We start from the raw sequence: 19,357 nt of genomic DNA on the forward strand, positions 1-19,357 counted from the left end.
TATCCTGATGATGCTTTGCTACTCTGTTCACACTGAGCTTCAAAATCAGAAACTTCAGTAGAATGACTTTGCTTTCTTAATGTGCACTAGAATGTAAAACCATAAATTTATACCCTAGTAGTAATAAAATAAGGCACTGGAAATAATAGTTCATAGTTCACTCCTAAATCAGCTTCTGAGCTGTGAACACACTAAAGAGGAACACAACTTTAATCCCTACACTTGGGGGGGGGGGCGGCAGAGGCAGGCAGATTGCTGAGTTCAAAGTCAGACTAGTCTATAGAGAGAGTTTCAGGACATCCAGAGATACAGAGAAACACTGCTCAAACAAACAAACAGTCAAAGACAAAAAGAACAAAACAAGCAATAAATATTTTTTGAAAAAGAAAAGAAAAATAAACATGCAGTCTACACAGCATGTTAATATCATGCAGTTCTTTCATGAAAGCATGCAGGTAAATATCTCATGAAAAGCTCTTGGTAGCAGCACTTCATTTTAGGTAAGTTATCCAAATTCAGTTAGTAAACTTATCATGACAAAAGAAGAAGAGGAAGAAGAAGAAGGAGAAGGAGGAGGAGGAGGAGGAGGAGGAGGAGGAGGAGGAGGAGGAGGAGAAGAAGAAGAAGAAGAAGAAGAAGAAGAAGAAGAAGAAGAAGAAGAAGGAGAAGCAGCTACTCTTAAAGGGCTTAGAGTTAGTTGGAAGGGTATAAAAACTGTCTTTCAAGTTCCAGAAAGAGATATGGGCCCCTTAAGACAATAGAAATTGTATGTGTTTTCAACCATCTTTCTTACTGCTTTGTTTATGACAGTTAAGGGCTGTAAGTCCAAATGTTCTTAATAATGGGGTCTGTTAAATATTTCTGTACAATCAGCTAATGACAAGCTTTGGAGCCTTAAAACAAACAGATGGGGCTGGTGATGTGTCTTGGTGGTAGAACACTTGCCTGCTGTGCATAAGACCTGAGTTCCAACTCCTGACCCACCCGACCTGCGGGTCCTAGTTATTCGTGGGGGCAAGGAGGACCACAACCTGAAAAAAGAACCGGCGGGAGAGAAGAACGGACTCAAGGAAGCATTTGCTTGTCAAGAGTCGTGTATTTGAACGTGAAATGCTTTTTTATAGTATGCTTTACAAGGGGAGGGGGTAAGAGGGGCCAGGTGGTGGAAAAGTACAGAATCTTCTTGGCCTGTGCCTTGAAACATGTCATGGTCTATACGGTACACTGCCTTGAATTATGATCTACCTGCTATTCTTCAGAAGATATGGTACACTGCTTTGAGTTATGGTCTCCCTGCTATTCTTCAGAAGATATGGTACACTGCTTTGAGTTATGGTCTCCCTGCTATTCTTCAGAAGATATGGTACACTGCTTTGAGTCTCTCTGCAGCTGCCAGGCAGGATCTTGCGGTTGCCAAGCTGCAGGGGACATTGTGCAGGTGGGGAAAGATAGGGGGTGAGGGTAAGGGCAAGGGTCCTGGCTTCTGGCAAACTCCAGCACTGCATAAACACACACAATTGTAACCATGTGGTTACCGGTGCAGAAAGCAAGACATACTTTTCATTGTATTTATCCCCTTGCACCATGCACATAAATTTCTAAAATCACACATGAACTTCAAACTTATACCTTCCTACACAACCATGATCATTTGCTCCTAACCTGTTAGGTGACTCCAAAAATTGCTTTTATATGAAATGTGATCTTGAACTTTGAGCAACATTCATGAAAACTCAGTGTCTAACAGGTTAATAAGCCCAAGGCCCTTCACTATTGGCTACATCCCGCTCACGTCAGAAATTCAGAGCCCCCATCCAGAGACACAGGAAAATAGTGGCTGCTTCAGAAGGAAGGAACTTACATGTGGGTTTCTCTATTGTTATCAAGACTGCAACTCTAACATACTGAAAAACAATATAAATTTTAAGTTTATTTTTACATGCATGAGTATTTACCTGCATGAAATATGTATGTTTCATGTACATGTGAGCATGTACTAGTGCTTACAGAGATCAGAAAAGGATGTCAGGTTGCAGGGAATGATAGCTTGTGCGTGGGCGTGGGCTCGTTCTGTTGGGCTGAGTTGTGAGTCCCTGTGCCTTCTGTTCTTTGGGATGCTGGGCTGTGAGAAGCCGCAGGGGAGCCCCCAGGCAGAGAGAAAACTCAGTCTGAAGTTCCGAGGTGGGGGCAGGGGCTCTCGAGTTCCAGGCAGCGGCCAGGGATCGACTGGTCTCAAGCTCTGGAGCTTCCAGACGCCACTGGCAGAATGGAGACTGTGGGCAAGTGACCAGCCTACATGCCAAGAGAAGCGAGGGAGGGGGAAGAGAAGAAAGAGGCCCCAGATGCCCCGCGGGAAGAGATTGGGTTATTATAATCGTTTGGCCGACTAGCTTGTTTGAAGAGGCTGGCCTCCACGGCTGGACCACAGAGAGGTTCTCAGAGAAGTGTGGCAGGGCCCCCCAAAGACACGAGAGGTCTGTGGGTTTTTCAGGCTTTATTTTCATAGTGGATGGTGGATGGATCTGGATGCACCCCCACTTAGGTCAAGGTGGACCTGACTTAAATAGGAGAGGGATGGGAAAGGAGGGTCTGGGAAAGAATACTTAATTAGCAGCTATGCTCTCTGGCCTTTAGGTAACTCATTAATATGGAAATCTCTTGAGGCTGAGGCCTGTAGTCACGCCCTCTACCTGTGGAGGGGATGATAGGAGCGGTTCCCTGTGTGACTGACTGATGGAGGTCTATGCCACGTGTCAGAAGCCTGGATTATGGGAGCATGGCGGAATAGATGCCCGTCCCTCACAGGCATGAACACCTGTTGGGTTTCCGGGCTATTCCCAGCCAGCGCTTCTACCAAAACCAAGCCATCCTATCATAGTCCCACATCAGGTCCTCTGGGACTGGAGCTACAGAAGGTTATAAGCCACCAATCAGATGCTGGGAAGTGAACTCAGGTCCTCTATAAGAACAGCAAGTGTTCCTAAGTGCTGAGCCTTTTCTCCAGACCTCAAATAAAAAATTTTACAGTATATAAACTGTCTCAATAAATCTATTTCTAAAAAGGTTTTAGGAAACAAAATCCACAACGTAAGCTTAATTATATTAAATGTGTAAGAGATAAGCTATACTATTGTAGCCATTAAAACTCTACTATCTAAAAATTTTCTTGTTTAAAAAAAGATTCAAATCCAGTTAAGACTAAAAGAAAAAAATACTCATGCCTCTCCCTAGGAGTTTAAAATATAAATTCAAAGCAATTTACCATCACTAACCCAGAGCAGAAGCACAGCTATTTCTTAATATAGCTGTGGAACTGGAAGTTCCCCTTATTGATGATTTCTGAAGGTAGTCAGGTATACCCACCAGGGTTTGAGCAACCTCTCTGCTGTCAGTGAGTTCACTACTATCACAGGAGAGCACTCTTTAGAAACTGTGCTTGGAACCTAAGGGGGTTGAACCATAGTCAGCTTACTCCACTTTGCTGTGTCAGTCTGAGGGGGTGAAGCCCAGAAACTTGCATCTTCATACAAACTCTCTGAGGTTACTGATATCACCAGGTCAGAGAATTAAAGTCCCATAGACATCACTGAGCCTTCTAGGAACCCCCAAATGGAATCAGAATCCATTAGAGCCCCTTCCCCTTTATGAAACTGCATCATCTTTCACACTCCTAATCACCTAGATAAATCCTAAGTAAAAAGTAAGTTGCAAATGATTTGGAAGTATCCTAGTCTTGAACATGAAGAACATCTTTGAAAACCCTTAATATGTAAAGTAATCTTTGGTCTCTGGTCAAGAGAATAAGTCTCAGGAGTGATGTTTAAATTGAATTTAATTAAATACAAATGCTGCAAATTCCATGAGATAGCCACCACCACTTAGGACTTCACTTCTCTGGCATTTGTGCTTGTACCATTTTAGGCTCACAACAAAGGCAATGTGTAAAGGAACTCCAACCCCTCCCTGCAGTTCCATGTGAGCAGCTAGAATTCAGTTCTGTTCTCCAACTTAGAGACTGCCATGTCCCTTGCACTTTGAGGATGTGGGGGCTGCTCCTCTTTCAGTTCACTTGGGCAACTCTGGTGCTGACTCCGTGGAAGTTGAGCATCGTAGCCACCAACTCTGGAAGATCAAAGTCATGCTTCCAGCCCCAGTCCTTCCGAGCATTGCTGTCATCTAGAATCATGGGCCAGCTCTCAGCTGGGGAAAGACATAGAAAGAACACTGGGTTATCCAGACTCTGGATTTGTGAATGGTGAGATATATTTTATGTGAAGGCAGAGAGGGAAAGCTCATCTTTGACTGGAGCAGAACTAGTACACACAGGGCCACCTCCTCCGAAGAAACTGGGTGAAGGGACTCTGGCCTGGTGAGCATGGCTCTGTCAGGCCTTGCCCTTCTTTCTCCCTATCTTCCTAAAGCTAGCCACCAAGATCTATTCCCTTATTTGGCCAATTCCTCCTCTTGAGGCTGATTACCAAGGTCCAGCTATCAAAGCTCAGAAGTCCAACAAGCAAAAAACCCCTTTGGCTCACCCAATTAAAATTAAACACCTCATCCTAATATGGAGTTTCCTGTTTTCGCTTTATAAACTGCCATTTTCCAATGTGCCATGTTTGTCTCCTCTTTATCCAGAGGCAGTCCTTTGTCTCTGGAGCAAACACCCTTTACCCCTCTCCCTTGTTTATTTTCTCTCCTCTCCCTCGATCCCTTCACCTTCTTCCTCATCCTCTATCTCCTGCCTTTGTCCCTTATCCCTGCCCTCTGTCCTTCTAGGGCAAATAAATCTCCTCTGTGCTGAGAACTTGGTCTTGGGGGTCCTGAGTGGATTCTTTTCATTTCACTGGGCACCTGACTTGGGGTTTCGTGTTATTAAAACCTCACAGAGCTTTGAAAGGGGGTATTCTTATGTCCAGAAGGGTGTTCCAGACCATAGGTAACAGTGAAATGGGGCCGACTGTTTCCTGAGCTGGAACCTTCCTCCCGAGGACCTGTTTTCCACACGGAAGCATCTGCAGATGGACAACCACAACTCCTCAGCCATAAATTCTCCCCATTGGGAGTGTGTACTCACGAACCCTATTTTGAGATAGAGTGAGTGGACTGGCTTGTGGGCCCACCTATAGCCTGTCGAAGGGGATCCACGCAGTAGGTGATCTGGAAGTTAGGCGCGTGCTTGCGAAGCGCCTGGGCCAGCTCTTCGGGGGTGAAGCTCATGGCGCCAATGTTGTAGGTCCTCATGGACAGGCGCTCCGCAGGGGCTTCCATGACTTCCAGGGTGGCCCTGAGGCAGTCACTGATGTACATCATCGGGAGCCTGGTGCTGGCCTCAAGGTTGCTCTCAAATGTGCCAGTTTTTGCTGCAGCATGGAACATCTGGACTGCGTAGTCTAAAAGAGAATCCCGGCCCATGGGTTTCCTCAGTAGGAGGGAGGACTGAGATGCAGTTCTCCAGTCCTCTTAATACAGAACCTTTTTAGACTACTAAAAATGTTAAGTTCCCAAGAAAGATCTGAATAGATGGGCTACATTAAGATTTACTGTTATACACAGGTAAATGAGAAGCTTTTTAGTTACTGCATTTTGGGGGCCAAGGAGATAAACACACTTTACTTTCCAATCTCTCTTGAAATACAAGGAAACTAAGGCAGTTTCTGGACTAAGCAGGTCTCCCTGAAACAAGAGAAATTAAAGATGAAGGAGACTGGTGATAGCACTTACCAGTTGTTCCTCCTCCAAGCTGGGAATCTGCAGAAATGATTCCAGGATATCTCAGGCACCGGAAATCTAACCCGTACCGGTAATAATAGTACTAAGAAAAAGAAAGAGCTGGCTAAAGAAACAATAATAACCCTGCAGATCAGATAAGACAACAGTAGCTTTTTCCTAAAATGTCTTCACATGCAGTTAAAGTGTCCCTCAAGAGAATGAGCATTTGGGGCCTGGAGGAGGGTGGCTCAGTGGATAAAGGCACTTGCCACAAAGCCTGGTGACTTGAGTTGGGTCCTTAGAACCAACATAAAAGTGGAGACTCCATAGTTGTCCTCTGACCTCCACACACATGTTGTGGTACATCCGTGTGTGAATATACACACACACATGCACAATCACAATTTTTAAAAGAAAGAAAATGAGATTTCCAGAATTTCTACGTTTTTCACTTTTGTTTAAAAACAGTATCTAAGAATCACCATCTTGGTGCTACATCAACACTGCAAATGATAGAGCAGCCTGCAGGTGGCGCTTCTGCTCACTGCCGTGAGTACTACAGGCTTGCTTCCTGGCAAGAAAGGAGTTTGATGTCCAGTGCCTAAAGGACTAGGCACTGACTACAAGTGTACTATAAAGTCAGAGTAAAACCATGGTTGAAGTTTTCCACAGTAGAAAGTTTCTGGTCTAGAAAGATGACTCAGTTGATAGAGTGCTTCTGGGACAAGCATGAACAGTTAGATTCTCTAGAACCCACTAAAGAAAGCAGGCCACAGCATGTGGCTGTAATCTAGCACTAAGAAAGTCAGACAGGATCCCAAAGGCTCAATGCCTGTAAGCCTAGTCTTGTTTCAGGTTCCAGTAAGAGACCCCGTCTCAAAATTTAAGGTGGAGAGGAATTGAGAAAGACACCCAACTTCTGGCCTCCACACACATGAGTATATACACTTGTTTGTTCCCCACATATATTCTCTCCTTCCCTCCCTCCCACCCCCTCTCTGTCTCTCTCATGCAGAAAGTTTTAACACTCACACAAGTAACCTCAGTGTTGAGAGCCTTACAGACAAGATAGGTAGCAAGCACAGACAGGAACAGTGTCAAGGCCAGAGTGTCCAAAAGTGCTGTGTGTTACGACTGTGGCTGTGGACAAGGAGCAACCAACTTATAGCTAAGCTGTTCTTCAGTGCCTACAAGTGGCCTACCACCTGACAAACACACCAGTAAAGTAAGCATCTCTAGGCTGCAAATGTTTCCCTAAAAATGAAGCAGGAAGTGTCTGAGGCAGAAAGAATGGAGCCAGGCACACAGAATCATCTGGTCCTGAAAACTGAGCAATCTTGCCAATTGCCAAGAAATGCTTACTTCTCCCATGAGCTCCGTATGGACCTTGGATACTCCATAGATGGTCGTAGGCCTTTGAATACAGAGATCAGGTGCAGGGTTTCGAGGAGAGGTAGGTCCAAAGGCTCCAATCGTACTGGGCACAAACAATCTCACATTGTATTCGGCTGCAACATCTAGAATGTTATGCAGTCCTGAAATAAATAGACACTATGAAAATCTGAAAATAAAACTTCTGACCAAGAGCTGGAAAAAGTGGCCCCTTTGGGCCAGAGCCAGCTGCTCACCAGTTATATTCACATCTCTGGCCAAGGACACATTCGCTTCTCCCACGGCACTTAGCAGGGCACTGTAGTGAAACAGCCAGCTGATACGGTGGTTCACCACAATCTCACGAAGGTTCTTGTAATCCAAGACGTTGGCATAAACAAACGGGCCTGTAATCACAGAGTGACAAAGGCTGCATGCAGTGAAGAGCTAAAAAGATTCCCTGTCCCCTGCCACTGACGAGAAAATCTCATTCTCATTTTCTCTCACCCTCCCTCCCCAACCTTCCTGGAGCAGAACCTGGTTAGGTAGCCTAGACTGGATTGGAACCTTGTGGTCCTCCTGTGCTAGCCTTCTGAGGACTGGGTTAACAGACATGCAGCCATGTCTGCTTTCTTAGAATTCTTTGTTGTTGTTGGTGGTGGTGGTGGTGGTGGGTGTCTGTTTATCCAGGTGTCCATAGGGGCCAGAAGATGCTGAAGTTATTGGTGTCTAGTGCTTGTAAGTGAGTGCATGTACCCCTAGATCCTTAAAGAGAGTCTTGAATCCTCTAGAGCTGGAGTTACAAGTGGTTGAGCCCCACCTGATATGGGTGCTGGGAACCACACTTGAGTCCTCTGAAAGAGCTCTTAACCACCGAGCCATCTCCCCTCTCCATCTCCCTCTTCAAGCTCTTTTCCTCATCAAATAACTTAATTCTTGTTTGTGGGCTCTTTAAAGTCAGTCAGCCAAAAACTCGAAAGATAGGAATCAAAAATTTTAGTTCAAAGACATTATTTTAAGTATATCAAAGTATATTACTCTAAACTTCAGGTTCCATAGAACCCTCCTACTCTTTGACATTTGAACAGAACAGCATTGAAAATACACTTTTAAGTCCAGACTATGCCCTCTTTGGGTTGCAGAAGGACTCCTCGAGCTTCCCCTTTGAGAGTATTTTGAATAGTAAAACATCAAGGACCATCTATATCTTACCACTATGGAAGACATGAGCAGGGGGCTTCTTTATGTCTGATAGAATCACATTGTCTTTCCCAAATCGTTTCCTGTAGGGAAAGAAAGCCCACCACCCCCAACAAGTCAGCAACATCAAGGATACAAGTCTTAGGTAACTGATTGCTTCAAATATTCAAATTGCTGCAACTCCTGGGCCTTCCTTACTACCATGGTCAGAAGTCTTTCAGCTTCGCCTCCCTGGGTTCACACCTCTTTTTCTTCCTACAGCCTGTTCTCTCCATCTGTCCCCTCCCCTACTGTACTGCCACCAATGCTATCTCCACATCTTTGGCACCTCCTCCTCTGCTTTATTCTCTTGCCCTGCTGTCTTCAACCCCAGAGTACCCCCTTCCAGCTCCTATAAGCACTGGCCCCTGCCCTCTGCTCCCAAACAACTGAAGGGTAGGTGGTTCATTTGGTGATGACTCTCCCAGTACCTAAGTCAGGACCAAGAGCAAAGAGCTGGTTGTCGTGCCAAGGAGGCAAAGTAAAACGTGTTTTACACAGCCAGTTAGGTGTGATGCCTTAGATGGAAGCAGAGAGAGGCCAGAGGCAAAAGAAAAGATAGCCAGTGTTTAGAGACAACTTTACACCCTTAAGAATTTGATTTTGAAAGTCTTACCTCAAGAGGTTAGCAAGTCCTACTCCCAGCTGGCCAAGACCCCCTAGGTGAAGAAGAAAACAGGGTGAGACCAGACTGCAAATCTATCCTAAGCATAACAGTGGAATAAGACTCCTCCTGTCAGAGTGAGTTGAAGCAAGGTGGGGAGACGGGGCGGGGCGGGACAGGGGTGCTGGGGTGAGGGGTGAGGGGGCAGGGCAGTGTTGAGCTGATGCAGTTGCTGCAGATTACTCTCAGCAGCACTCTGGTTCACTCAGAACACAGGAGAGCCACTGCCTATCGTGGACTGCTGTCAGTGCAGGTGAGTTTTGGAAGTGCCCAAGAAGAAGAGGGAAGCAAGGACACAAGAAAGTAACATTCATACTGGGCCCAGCTCCAAAGAGGAGAAAGCAAGAGACCATTTCACAAAAGGACAAGGGACAAGCTGGTGTGGTCGTATATACCCTTTAATCCCAGCACTTGGGAGGCAGAGGAAGGTGGATCTCTTGAGTCAAGGCTAACCTGGGACAGCCAGAGCTACAAAGTAGACAGATCCTGCCTCAAAAATAAAATAAGATAAGATAAAATAAACTCAGTGAGGAGCCACTAAAAAAGAAACGATACTAGCCAGGGACTAGGAACACATTTGGAGGAGGACAACTGTAAAATTCAGGGGAGACACTTAAATGGCAGGAAGAACAGTGAGACTCCCTGCCAGTTAACACAGGACTGAAACCCAGAGGCCCTAGAGATCCCTCCCCAGTGCAGACAGAGAATGAAAGAAACCCACAGAGAACAGGTTAGGAAAGGAGTGAAAACATGGCAGAGGAAAATGTGTCAATCAAATGAGAGGTTGTCTCAGGCTGCTTGGAGCACCCTGTCGGTGACAATGTGGAGTCTATAGTAAAGAGGGGTGGGCCAGGCACTCAACGCAACAAGAAGCATGGCAGTGCTTATATACCGTTTAGTTTCCAGCACATAAAAGTGCAGTAATGGGGGGCTGGAGAGATGGCTCAGCGGTTAAGAGCACTGACTGCTCTTCCAGAGGTCGTGAGTTCAAATCCCAGCAACCACATGGTGGCTCACAACCATCCGTAATGAGATTGGATGCCCTCTTCTGGTGTGTCCGAAGACAGCGACAGTGTACTCATAAATAAAATAAATAAATAAATCTTTAAAAAAAAAAAAAAAAAAAAAAAAAAAAAGTGCAGTAATGGTTTGTGATGGTTGTGATGGGTAATTCTGAGCTTAGGCTGGGGACTCTGGCCAAGAAAAGATGCGCCTATGAGAAAGAGGTGTTCTAGAACTGGTACCCTTCCTGTCCATCCAGCTTTGCTGCCCTGACCTATTACATATAATATGGAAGAAAACCAAGTTCCAGGGTAGCTGCTTGGTCCCTGCGTCCATTCAGAAAATAAGATTTTGTTAGGGAAAGCAAGCCTAGGCAACAGTTATGAGTAAGGGAAGCTAAAGATGCAGGATGTCAGCCAGAACCACACCATTTTGTACGCTCCTCCATTTTAATTGAGCCAGGAGACTAGGTGTTAGACAGGCTACCTGGTATGCAGACTGATAGGGAGAAAGGCTGTGACTAACAAAGATGGTGAATTTTCAAGATAGCTGGCTTCTTCTTCTTCATTTTCCTGACCCCAGACAAAAACCTAGCAGCTTAAAACAAAAGGCCTCGTGGGCTTTTCTTCCACCAGTAGGGCCCTTGAAGATGGGCCTGACTCAGCAGGTTCAAGGCCAGATCAGGACTCAGTTACCCAACAGTTGTGGGCCAATCAGTCTGTTTTTCTTTAAACTGGTCAACTCCAAAATAGGAAAGAAAACACTTGAGAGCCTTTAAAATCTCCAGCCCTTGGGCTAAGTGACTAGACTTCTGGCTTCAAGTGCCCCTCCTGTTCTCTCCCTACTTTGCAGGGAGTCCTTTTCTCTGTGTGTCCGACCTGTATGTGTCTCCTCACCCCTAACAAAAGCCTGTCTTCAGCTGCTCCCTGTTGAGCTCAAGAACTTTTCCTGCCTTTTAATTCTTTAACTGGAAGAGAAAAAAACCCTATCAAGACCCCTTGATGGTAACAAAACTACAATAATTTGGTTTCAGGACTAAGGTAACTTGTTTTTCTGGATTCCTGCCCTCCTCATCCTCATAGATAATTAAGAGACATCTCAACTGCAAGCATACACTATGGGCATCAACTACACAGAATAGAATCTTTCCCATCCCCTGAAACCTGGAGGAAGTCTCCCACTATGCCGTTTATGCCAGAACTTTCCTCAGAGCTCCTGCTATGCTGCTGTTTCCTCATCTACAGTGTTAATAATTCTTCTGAGAAATCTCTTACCTCAAAAGAACAATCCCTTTGAATTCAAACTCAGGTCTTTTCAAAAAAGGCTGTGTCTGATCAGAAAAGGGTTGTCACACAAGGAAAAGTACTTTATGATGGCATGCCTCACTCAGAGACCTTCCTGCAGTGCAATCATTAAATCCAGCTCCGGTGTTCTTCATAGCCTGCTCTGATATAGCATAGCACACTCCTTGTCACCAAGAAGCAGCTCGGAGAAAGCAGGGCTCATCCCACAAATGAGAAGGAGAGAAACAAACCTGTGATCAAGACCCGAGGAGGCTCTGCTTCTGAGAATGAGGTGGAGTGGAAGTTGGCATCTGCTGGGATTCGGTGATGGGCGGTGCCTAGAAACTGCAAGGGCAAGACAAGCTTCCGGCAGCTAGAGGCTTTGCTCCGTGCTGTCCTGCTGACTACCTGTTTTAGCATCCCAAGGGACAGCATCTGTTCTTCTGATACCCTGGGAGCAAGGAAAGATGGAGTCTATTACTAACTTTACATCCATTTGGCCCCTGGAAACAAGCTACCCCCTAACATCACACTCCTGTTCAGGAGCAACACCTTCTTTTGTGATTCAGAAACGCATCAGATTTAACCAATGACTTTCATGTGGGAAGCCAGTCATGTGCCTGCTTTGAACCAGGCCCAGTGACAAAAGGATAAATGTTCTCACAAAGCCTTAGCTGGAAGAATTCCTGAAACCAAGTCAGATGCAAATCTACAGTGGGGGGGGGGGGTCAATAAAGCGTAACCAACAAGCACCAAACAACAACAAACCCAAAACCAAAAGAAACCAGCCACCAGATCTGGTGAGGGCTTGCAATCTTGACTACAGTCCTATCAACCTGTGCACAAACACCACCTGGAGGGGACAAGCAGGTCCCAGACTAAGTAGACGAGCATTGACAATCTGCACTAACTCTTCAGATGTTATGTTTGGAATAAAACAGACTAGGAAAGCAGATGGCTAAAATAAAAAGGCCTGGCAATATTTAGTAAGCTGTGAACAGCCTTTGTTTGACTCCCACATCCTTTGAAAGGCTCATTTTCAAAAGCCATTTTCCAAGTGCTTCCAAGACCACAAATGTGCAAATACTTGCCCTCTCCTCTTTCTCCTCCCTTCACTACCAGTTGACAGTAGAACCTTTTTTTTTTTTCTTTGTCTCAAGAGGTTCATACACTTAGAACTTGTGTCCATGCTGTGAACTGAAAGTTCCCAGGAGGGGGAAAAAAAAAGGAGGCAAGGGCGGGGCAGGCACACCCACTGTTACAGACTAACTACATAGACAATTGACCAGTTAGAACAGGTAATTGTGAAGAATTGAAATGTTTACATTCACCTTGGGTTAACCTTGGTCTCTGAAATTGTCACCTGTTGCCCACCACCGAGTCTAGCTTATTGTGACTTATCATGTAAATTCTTTCAGACTGTATTAGCAGACTACTAACTCCCATCAATCCTAAAGCTAACATATCCGAAACATAGCAAAGGTGTTTCTCTGCTTTGCTCTAATCCACTTACCTTATGTTTCCATCAATGGGTTTAAAAAGTGCCTTGATTTAGGACATTTTGTTCTGTAATGACTTAACTGTTTCCCTCCAAATGTGAGTATATCTGACCCAAGAACACAGGTTGAGGTACCCCTAAATAATGTTTCACGGCTGTGGGCAATAAAAGGTTACCAGCTTGAGAAAACATTTGAAAATGTTATGAGTCATGGGAGGGGTGATTTTTTTTAAGTGTGAAAAGTTCAGGTGGTTAGAACTCCAGTAGCTGCTGGTGGGGCAGGGGGATGCTCTACAGAGCAGCTGAGGCCCTTCATCCCAGCTGGCTCAAAGGGAGCCTGGAAGACAGCCTTCCTGTTATAGGCACATCATTAGCTTCACAGCGTCAAGATCAGGGATAACCAGTGTTGGCCCCTATACACGGAATACAGGGAACATCTGAGACTCTCCTTAACCACTCTCAGAGGGATGCTGTTGGAAAAATCCTCCCTGCAGCAAAGACCAGGTAAGAACTCAGATCTTTTCAGTCACTTATCAGCAAGTTCAAAAGGAGACAGAGGAAACCTCAGAACCATTGGATTCCCAAAGGCGTTGAAAGTCAAGGACAAATTCCAATTCCCAAAAGCACAAGAACGACAAACCCCCCCCTTCCCCAAGCAGCTGACCTACCTCAGTATCCTCCTCAAGGAAGACACAAGGAGGTGCCTGATGGGTTCTTAGCCAAAGACCGAATGTTTTACCCAGGCAACATATACTTGTGCTGGCTCTTCTTAATCTACCAGTAGCCAGTATCGGTCCTCCCTGCATGCCACAGGCTAGCAGAACTGCCCTGATCTGCTAGGTTTTAAGCCTGCTGCCCTGCTCTCCAGCTGGAGGATCCATTATGAGATAGCTTTAATGTGGAGACACCAAGTCAGACCAACAGAGTCTTCTACCCACAGTGCAGCTTTTCCAAGTAAAGACTACTGTCTGGCTACTGCCCAGTTCATCTCAACACAGCCAAATGCTGCATAAAGCCATCTTGCTCCACGGTAGGCCACGGAACGATAATTCCATGACATGGTGAAGGGATGTAGTAATCAACTAGGTGAGTAGTGGAGTTTCCTACTGATGTGTTTCTTGTGTGTCTCTACTGTCCTGGAACTCACAGAGATCTGCCAGCCTTCCAAATCTGTGGTATCACACCCAGCCTCCTTTACACCTTTAACAACTGTGGAATGAAAGCCAGGTGTGGTGGCATACAAACCTTTAGTCTCAGCTCTCTGGAGGTAGAAGCAAGCAGATCTCTTTGTCAGGGACAACCTGGTCTACAAGTTTCAGGACAGCCAGAGCTACACAGAGAAACCCCGTCTTGGAAAACAGACAAAAAACTGTGGACTGAAAAGTTTATGTGAATAAGATCATCTATCTATTTACTGTATTAAACATTGCTAAAGTATATATATATATATAATTCATATGAGTACACTGTAGCTGTCTTCAGACACACACCAGAAGAGGGCATCAGATCCCATTACAGATGGTTGTGAGCCACCATGTGGTTGCTGGGAATTGAACTCAGGACCTCTGGAAGAGTCTCTTAACTTTGTGTGTGTGATGTCTGTAACTGTTAGAACCAGTACACTCACTCACATGTGTGTACACACCTGTGTATGGAGGCCTGAGATCGAGGCTGGGGATCTTTCCTCCACTACTCTCTCCACCTTAAATCTTTGAGAAGGAATCTCTCACTGAGCCCGAATGTAAGGAGCAGGCCCTTAAACAGGACATACTTCATTTTGTAATAGGAAACTTGTAGAGACTAGTCTGGTACTTGTAAAGGCAAGGCTGGAAATGAAGCTGTGCTGCGTAACAGACACGAGTGGTTAATCTGCCGTGTACGTCAGAAGTAACGCCAAATCAAACATAAAAGAGGACCCGATCGATCAGAGCACTTCATTCACACTTGTAGCCATGACTGGCCAATGTGATCCTCCGGACAAAGCCTCCTCAGCACCAGGTCATCAAAGAGTTAACCGAGAGACCAAAGCCTCCAGCTTCTTTGTGGTCAAGCACCCTGCGAGGTCAAATTAACAATTCAACTATCTGGAAGTTGCACCCTGGCCCCCCCCCCCCCCACCTTCCTTGATTCCGGACCTGCTGTAACCCAAAACCATCAAAAGGACTCAGGTCGTATAATCCAATGAATGATGTGTTTATTGCTATGCTTATTCCTTTGGTAATTTACAATTATTTGTGTTTATTGTGCAATTGTTAGAGGCAATGCATAGGAAATGTGGCAATATCTTGTTGTAGCAGTCCTTAGCATTTGTGTTTGTGATTGCTTGCTGTGAATCATTAAAGAAGTAACTGAATCCCCAAACCTCTGTCTCTTGGCGTATTCTCTCTTCCCTCTCGAGGAGCTTAAGATCTCACTGTCAAATTCAGCATAGGATCCCTGAGTGGAACAGGACCTGTTGATCCTCACCCAGTGGGGGAATTCTTACCCCTTGTCAATAGCCTGCTCATGACAGATAAGAGTCCCTGCTGGAGACATTCATCAACTCTGCTTGTCTGGCTAATGGATTTCAGAGTTCTTCTTGTCCCCCACCCCCCACCCCCAGCATGGAACAGGAAGTATAGATGATCTGCATCATGCTTGGTGATCTCTGTAGGTCTGAATCAGATTGGTCTTCATGCATGCATGACAAGCAATTCACAATAAAATGGAGCCACCTCTCATCTTTTAATCCTCCTCAAAGGCAGCTGCATGAGGGATCTGACACACTGTCACTGCGCACCTTACTGTTCTGCCTCCTGAGTGCTGGGATCTGAAGGCATGAACCACTATACCCATCTCTATCTGACACTTTCGTATAATCTCTTAGCCCCATATTTCACCTCCATGCACTGGACTTTTGGAAAATTGTTGGCTTGGTGAGTTAAGAATGTCTTCCAAGTAAACATTAATATACTTCCCTCTGCAGGGTGAAAGTCACATTGGCAAATGCCACAAACTCCTAGGTGTGGGCAATGAGCACCTTTACCTGTTCCTTGGCAGCAGCAGATTTCTTTCTTCATTTTTTAGATTCCATCTTCCAAATTCCTAAGTATGAATATCCATGTTGTCAGTCCTTTCAAACAGAACTAATGTTCTGTCAGCAAGAGTGGATGGTCCAGCTCACACTTCAGTCCTACAAATGCTTTACCACAGATAGCATCACATTTGATAGTAAGAGGGGAGCTTTATGGGTGCTTCCGGTCACCATCCAGCATCCTGTAAAGACCTGCATTCAGAAGCCAAGGCTTCAGGAAATCAAAGGTTCTTAAGGAAGCAGTAAAAGTGATTACAGCCAGCATTTTATGTTTGTTTAAACCAGCTAGGCAAGTGCTGTATCACAGGCCTTGTCCTTCAATTCTTTCTTTTAAAGACATATTAATTTAGTGTGTGTGTGTGTGTGTGTGTTAGCATAGACTGGTAGAGACTTGACTGTGTCCTGAAGTATGTTTTTCCTCACAAGTGGATCAATTTGCAGTGGTGGCTGCATTCACCATGCTGCTTGTGTGCTTATTAGTCCATGCCAGATCAGTCACAGGACTCCTAGTAGATGGTTGGAAATAAAATAGTTCAAGTGTTGAGCTGCCTTTCCACTTTCTGTGGATCTGGGTGAGCGTGTGTTGTTGATTCAGAGGAGTCAGGGCCTGCTGGTGCTTCTGCGCCAATCGAGTCCATGCAGCACACTGCCAGGGGTCACTGTATTCCTGGTGGCCATATGCTGCCAGTGGGAAGTTGAAGAGATGGCTCAGCAGTTAAGACCATTGGGAGTGGAAGTGCTGTGATTCCACCTGGTCTCCTTTCCTCTCAACAAGACATTACTCTGCTGCTTCCATACAGTATAGTTTGATAATCTGTCCTGTTTGATGCTTAACCTGGTGACCCATCCAGTTTGATACTTCAACGACAATTTATTCTAGTTTCTAGCCTGAAAACCTAATAATTTGGGACTTTTGATGAGTTTTCACTATCTAGTTAAGACCTTCAAGTCACACTTGTCAGAGGACTCTCAATGGCTTGTCTTGACATTGTGCCCTTGATGTCACTACATTATTTAGAATGGTGGGCTGGAAGGAGATCCACAGGGAAGCAGGAAGCCGAGGGGCACTTCCAGTCATGCCCTTTTCTCTGGACAAACTCCCCGTCATGAGTCTAGAACCTGTCTCAGAGTTGATGCTCACATCAGCCTTCCCAGCACTCATGGGCACAGATGGGACTGCCAGCTGCGGGCTGGAAGGTCAAGTTCTCTGTTAACCCCTGACTGACAAGCCAATCATTCATTCTTTAGCATAAAAATATACGAATGGGAAGGAGCTGGAGAGATGGCTCAGTGGTTAAGAGCACTGATTGCTCTTCCATGGGTCCTGAGTTCAATTCCTAGAAACTAGAACGTACATGGTGGCTCACAACCGTCTGTAATGGGATCCGATGCCCTCTTCTGGCATGCAGGTGTACATGCAGATAGAGCACTCACATCCACAACATAAGTAAATCTTTTAAAAATATGAGTGGATATCCTTATATTGCAGTATTTTTAAATTTCCAGTCACAAATAAGTACACCTGCCTTTTGATGCCTTTCCATGTGGATGTAGGGGAACTTTAATCCAAAGCCACAGAGATTTAAAAAAAAAAAAGGCTTGAAAATGTACAGCAGTGCAAACCACTTTCATCTCTAGAAATGCATAGCTATCCCCAAAACCTGAGGCTTACAAGACTCTAGAAATACAAGACTACTCCAACACACCTCTCATTAGCTACCAGAAGCCAAACTTATACATTGTCTGAGAAACCCTTAGTGCACTGGGGAGAAAATGCAAAGAACAACATTCTTCCTCCAATGGTTTGACCTTGTGGACTCTACAAAAGGTCTCGGAGATCTCCAGGGTTCCCCAGATCATACTCTGAGAACAGCTTTTGCTGGGCCAGAAAGTAAATTTGCAAAGATCAAACAGCGATCCTTGGTCCACCCGGCTCATTCATGTTACTTAAAAAAAAATTATAATGCCGGGCAGTGGTGGCGCACGCCTTTAATCTTGGATTTCTGAGTTTGAGGCCAGCCTGGTCTACAAAGTGAGTTCCAGGACAGCCAGGGCTATACAGAGAAACCTTGACTCGCAAAAAGATAAAAAAAAAAAAAAATTAAATAAATAAGATAAAAAAATTTTATCAGGAAAGGCTGGAATTTACGTACTGGTCACTTAAAGCAAGAAAGCTTCAGAAGCAAAACAAAACAAACAAACAAAAAAAGAAAAGCTGGGCAGTGGTGGCGCACGCCTTTAATCCCAGCACTTGGGAGGCAGAGGCAGGCGGATTTCTGAGTTCGAGGCCAGCCTGGTCTACAGAGTGAGTTCCAGGACAGCCAGGACTACACAGAGAAACCCTGTCTCAAAAAACAACAAAACAAAACAAACAAACAAACAAAAGAAAGCTTCAGAAGGGAGCTACTTACTGTCTCGGAGGGAAATTCTACCCACATCGTGTCCCACTTTCACCTGCTGAGGTTGGGAAACCACTTCAGGGGCAACCAGCCTCAGCTTGCTCCCTGATGAAAAGGGTGTGGTGACCCTCCCAAGCCATCTTTCGGGAGGATAACATCCCAGATTACTAGACAAACCAGTTTTCTGGGAGCCGCGTGCCCACTCCTATTCCTGAAGGTTGAGCACTGCTAAGAGCAGGAGGGAGCAGGCGGCCGCTTGCCACCTGGACTGCGCAAAGGACCATCTCTCCCCTCGCGATCCACAAAGCAGTGGCGCCCTACAGTCGCTCGGGACCCCAACCCAGACAGCAGACTTCGCTGGTCGACCCGCGCTCCGAAAGAGGTCCAATTCCCGGGCTCAGGCGCGACAGAGGACGCGTCGGACCATCTCCTACACTGACCTGCAGACGCAGAAGACTGGATGCTGAGAACGCCACGCGGGAGCCGGAGCAGCACGTGAGGACTCTAGAGTTTGGTTCTGCCTTTTATCCTCTCTTGGCTCTGGACCCGCCTCGCGGCGGGAGCCGCCCCCCTCCACCTCACCTCCACCCCAGGACGCTTGTGGCAAGCCCACACCTACATCTGGGACAGAGCTGACCTTGTGGCTGCACCAGGACGCTGCCACTCCCCTTCCACAATTGACAGGGGTTATATTTGGGAGATGCAAGTTACAGCTGGAAAGGTCTGCGGCGGACCTGTGTCTGGTGGCACAGCCGCCAAGAGGCAGGCACTTAGTAGTTTCTGGTTCCTGGGAACTTAGTGGTTTCTGGTTCCTGGGAACACTGATGTTTAATTAAGTGGCTTTCAAGGCAAGGACTAAGCAGGATAGGGCAGCATCTCAGAAGGAAGGTCTTAGAAATTCTGAGTGGCAGCCTCAAGCCAGATTCCAGCGCACCCGACCTGATCTGGAGCTGCAAAAGGCCCGGTGTGAGTGTATCTCCTTTGGCAGTCCAATATTTTAGTCCTGCTCGAGCAAAAATATTTCACATCTAATTACAGGAGGTGAGGTAGACCTGAGCCACAGCGTGCCTGTGGAGGTTGGTAGACAATTTGCCAGGGCCTCAGAGATTGAACCCAGAT

At 45.8% G+C, this 19,357-nt stretch overlaps 1 protein-coding gene across 1 annotated transcript; it reads right to left on the reverse strand.

The window, feature by feature from the left end:
- Window positions 1-3,719: 3,719 nt before the first annotated feature.
- LOC114613532 (L-threonine 3-dehydrogenase, mitochondrial) lies at window positions 3,720-19,061 on the reverse strand. Its single transcript, XM_028758881.1, has 9 exons — window positions 18,679-19,061; window positions 11,520-11,719; window positions 8,936-8,978; window positions 8,293-8,363; window positions 7,338-7,487; window positions 7,072-7,244; window positions 5,722-5,812; window positions 5,121-5,390; window positions 3,720-4,200 (listed from the first exon to the last, which is right to left on the reverse strand). Exons 2-9 carry the CDS (start codon window positions 11,701-11,703, stop codon window positions 4,061-4,063), a joined length of 1,122 nt encoding a protein of 373 aa, XP_028614714.1. The 5' UTR covers window positions 11,704-11,719; window positions 18,679-19,061; the 3' UTR covers window positions 3,720-4,060.
- Between the last annotated feature and the right edge of the window lie 296 nt (window positions 19,062-19,357).

The sequence above is a fragment of the Grammomys surdaster genome, unplaced genomic scaffold (assembly GCF_004785775.1).
Source record: "Grammomys surdaster isolate TR1022 unplaced genomic scaffold, NIH_TR_1.0 126219, whole genome shotgun sequence".
Lineage (NCBI taxonomy): Eukaryota > Metazoa > Chordata > Mammalia > Rodentia > Muridae > Grammomys > Grammomys surdaster.

Coding starts and splice junctions, on each gene's coding strand:
- LOC114613532 (XM_028758881.1), bottom strand. CDS start 11,703: ATGCTGTCCCTTGGGATGCTAAAACAGGTAGTCAGCAGGACAGCACGG. Junction 7,245..7,337: donor CAGAGATGTGAATATAACTG/GTGAGCAGCTGG, acceptor TATTTATTTCAG/GACTGCATAACATTCTAGAT. Junction 4,201..5,120: donor TCCCCTTCGACAGGCTATAG/GTGGGCCCACAA, acceptor GTCTTTCCCCAG/CTGAGAGCTGGCCCATGATT.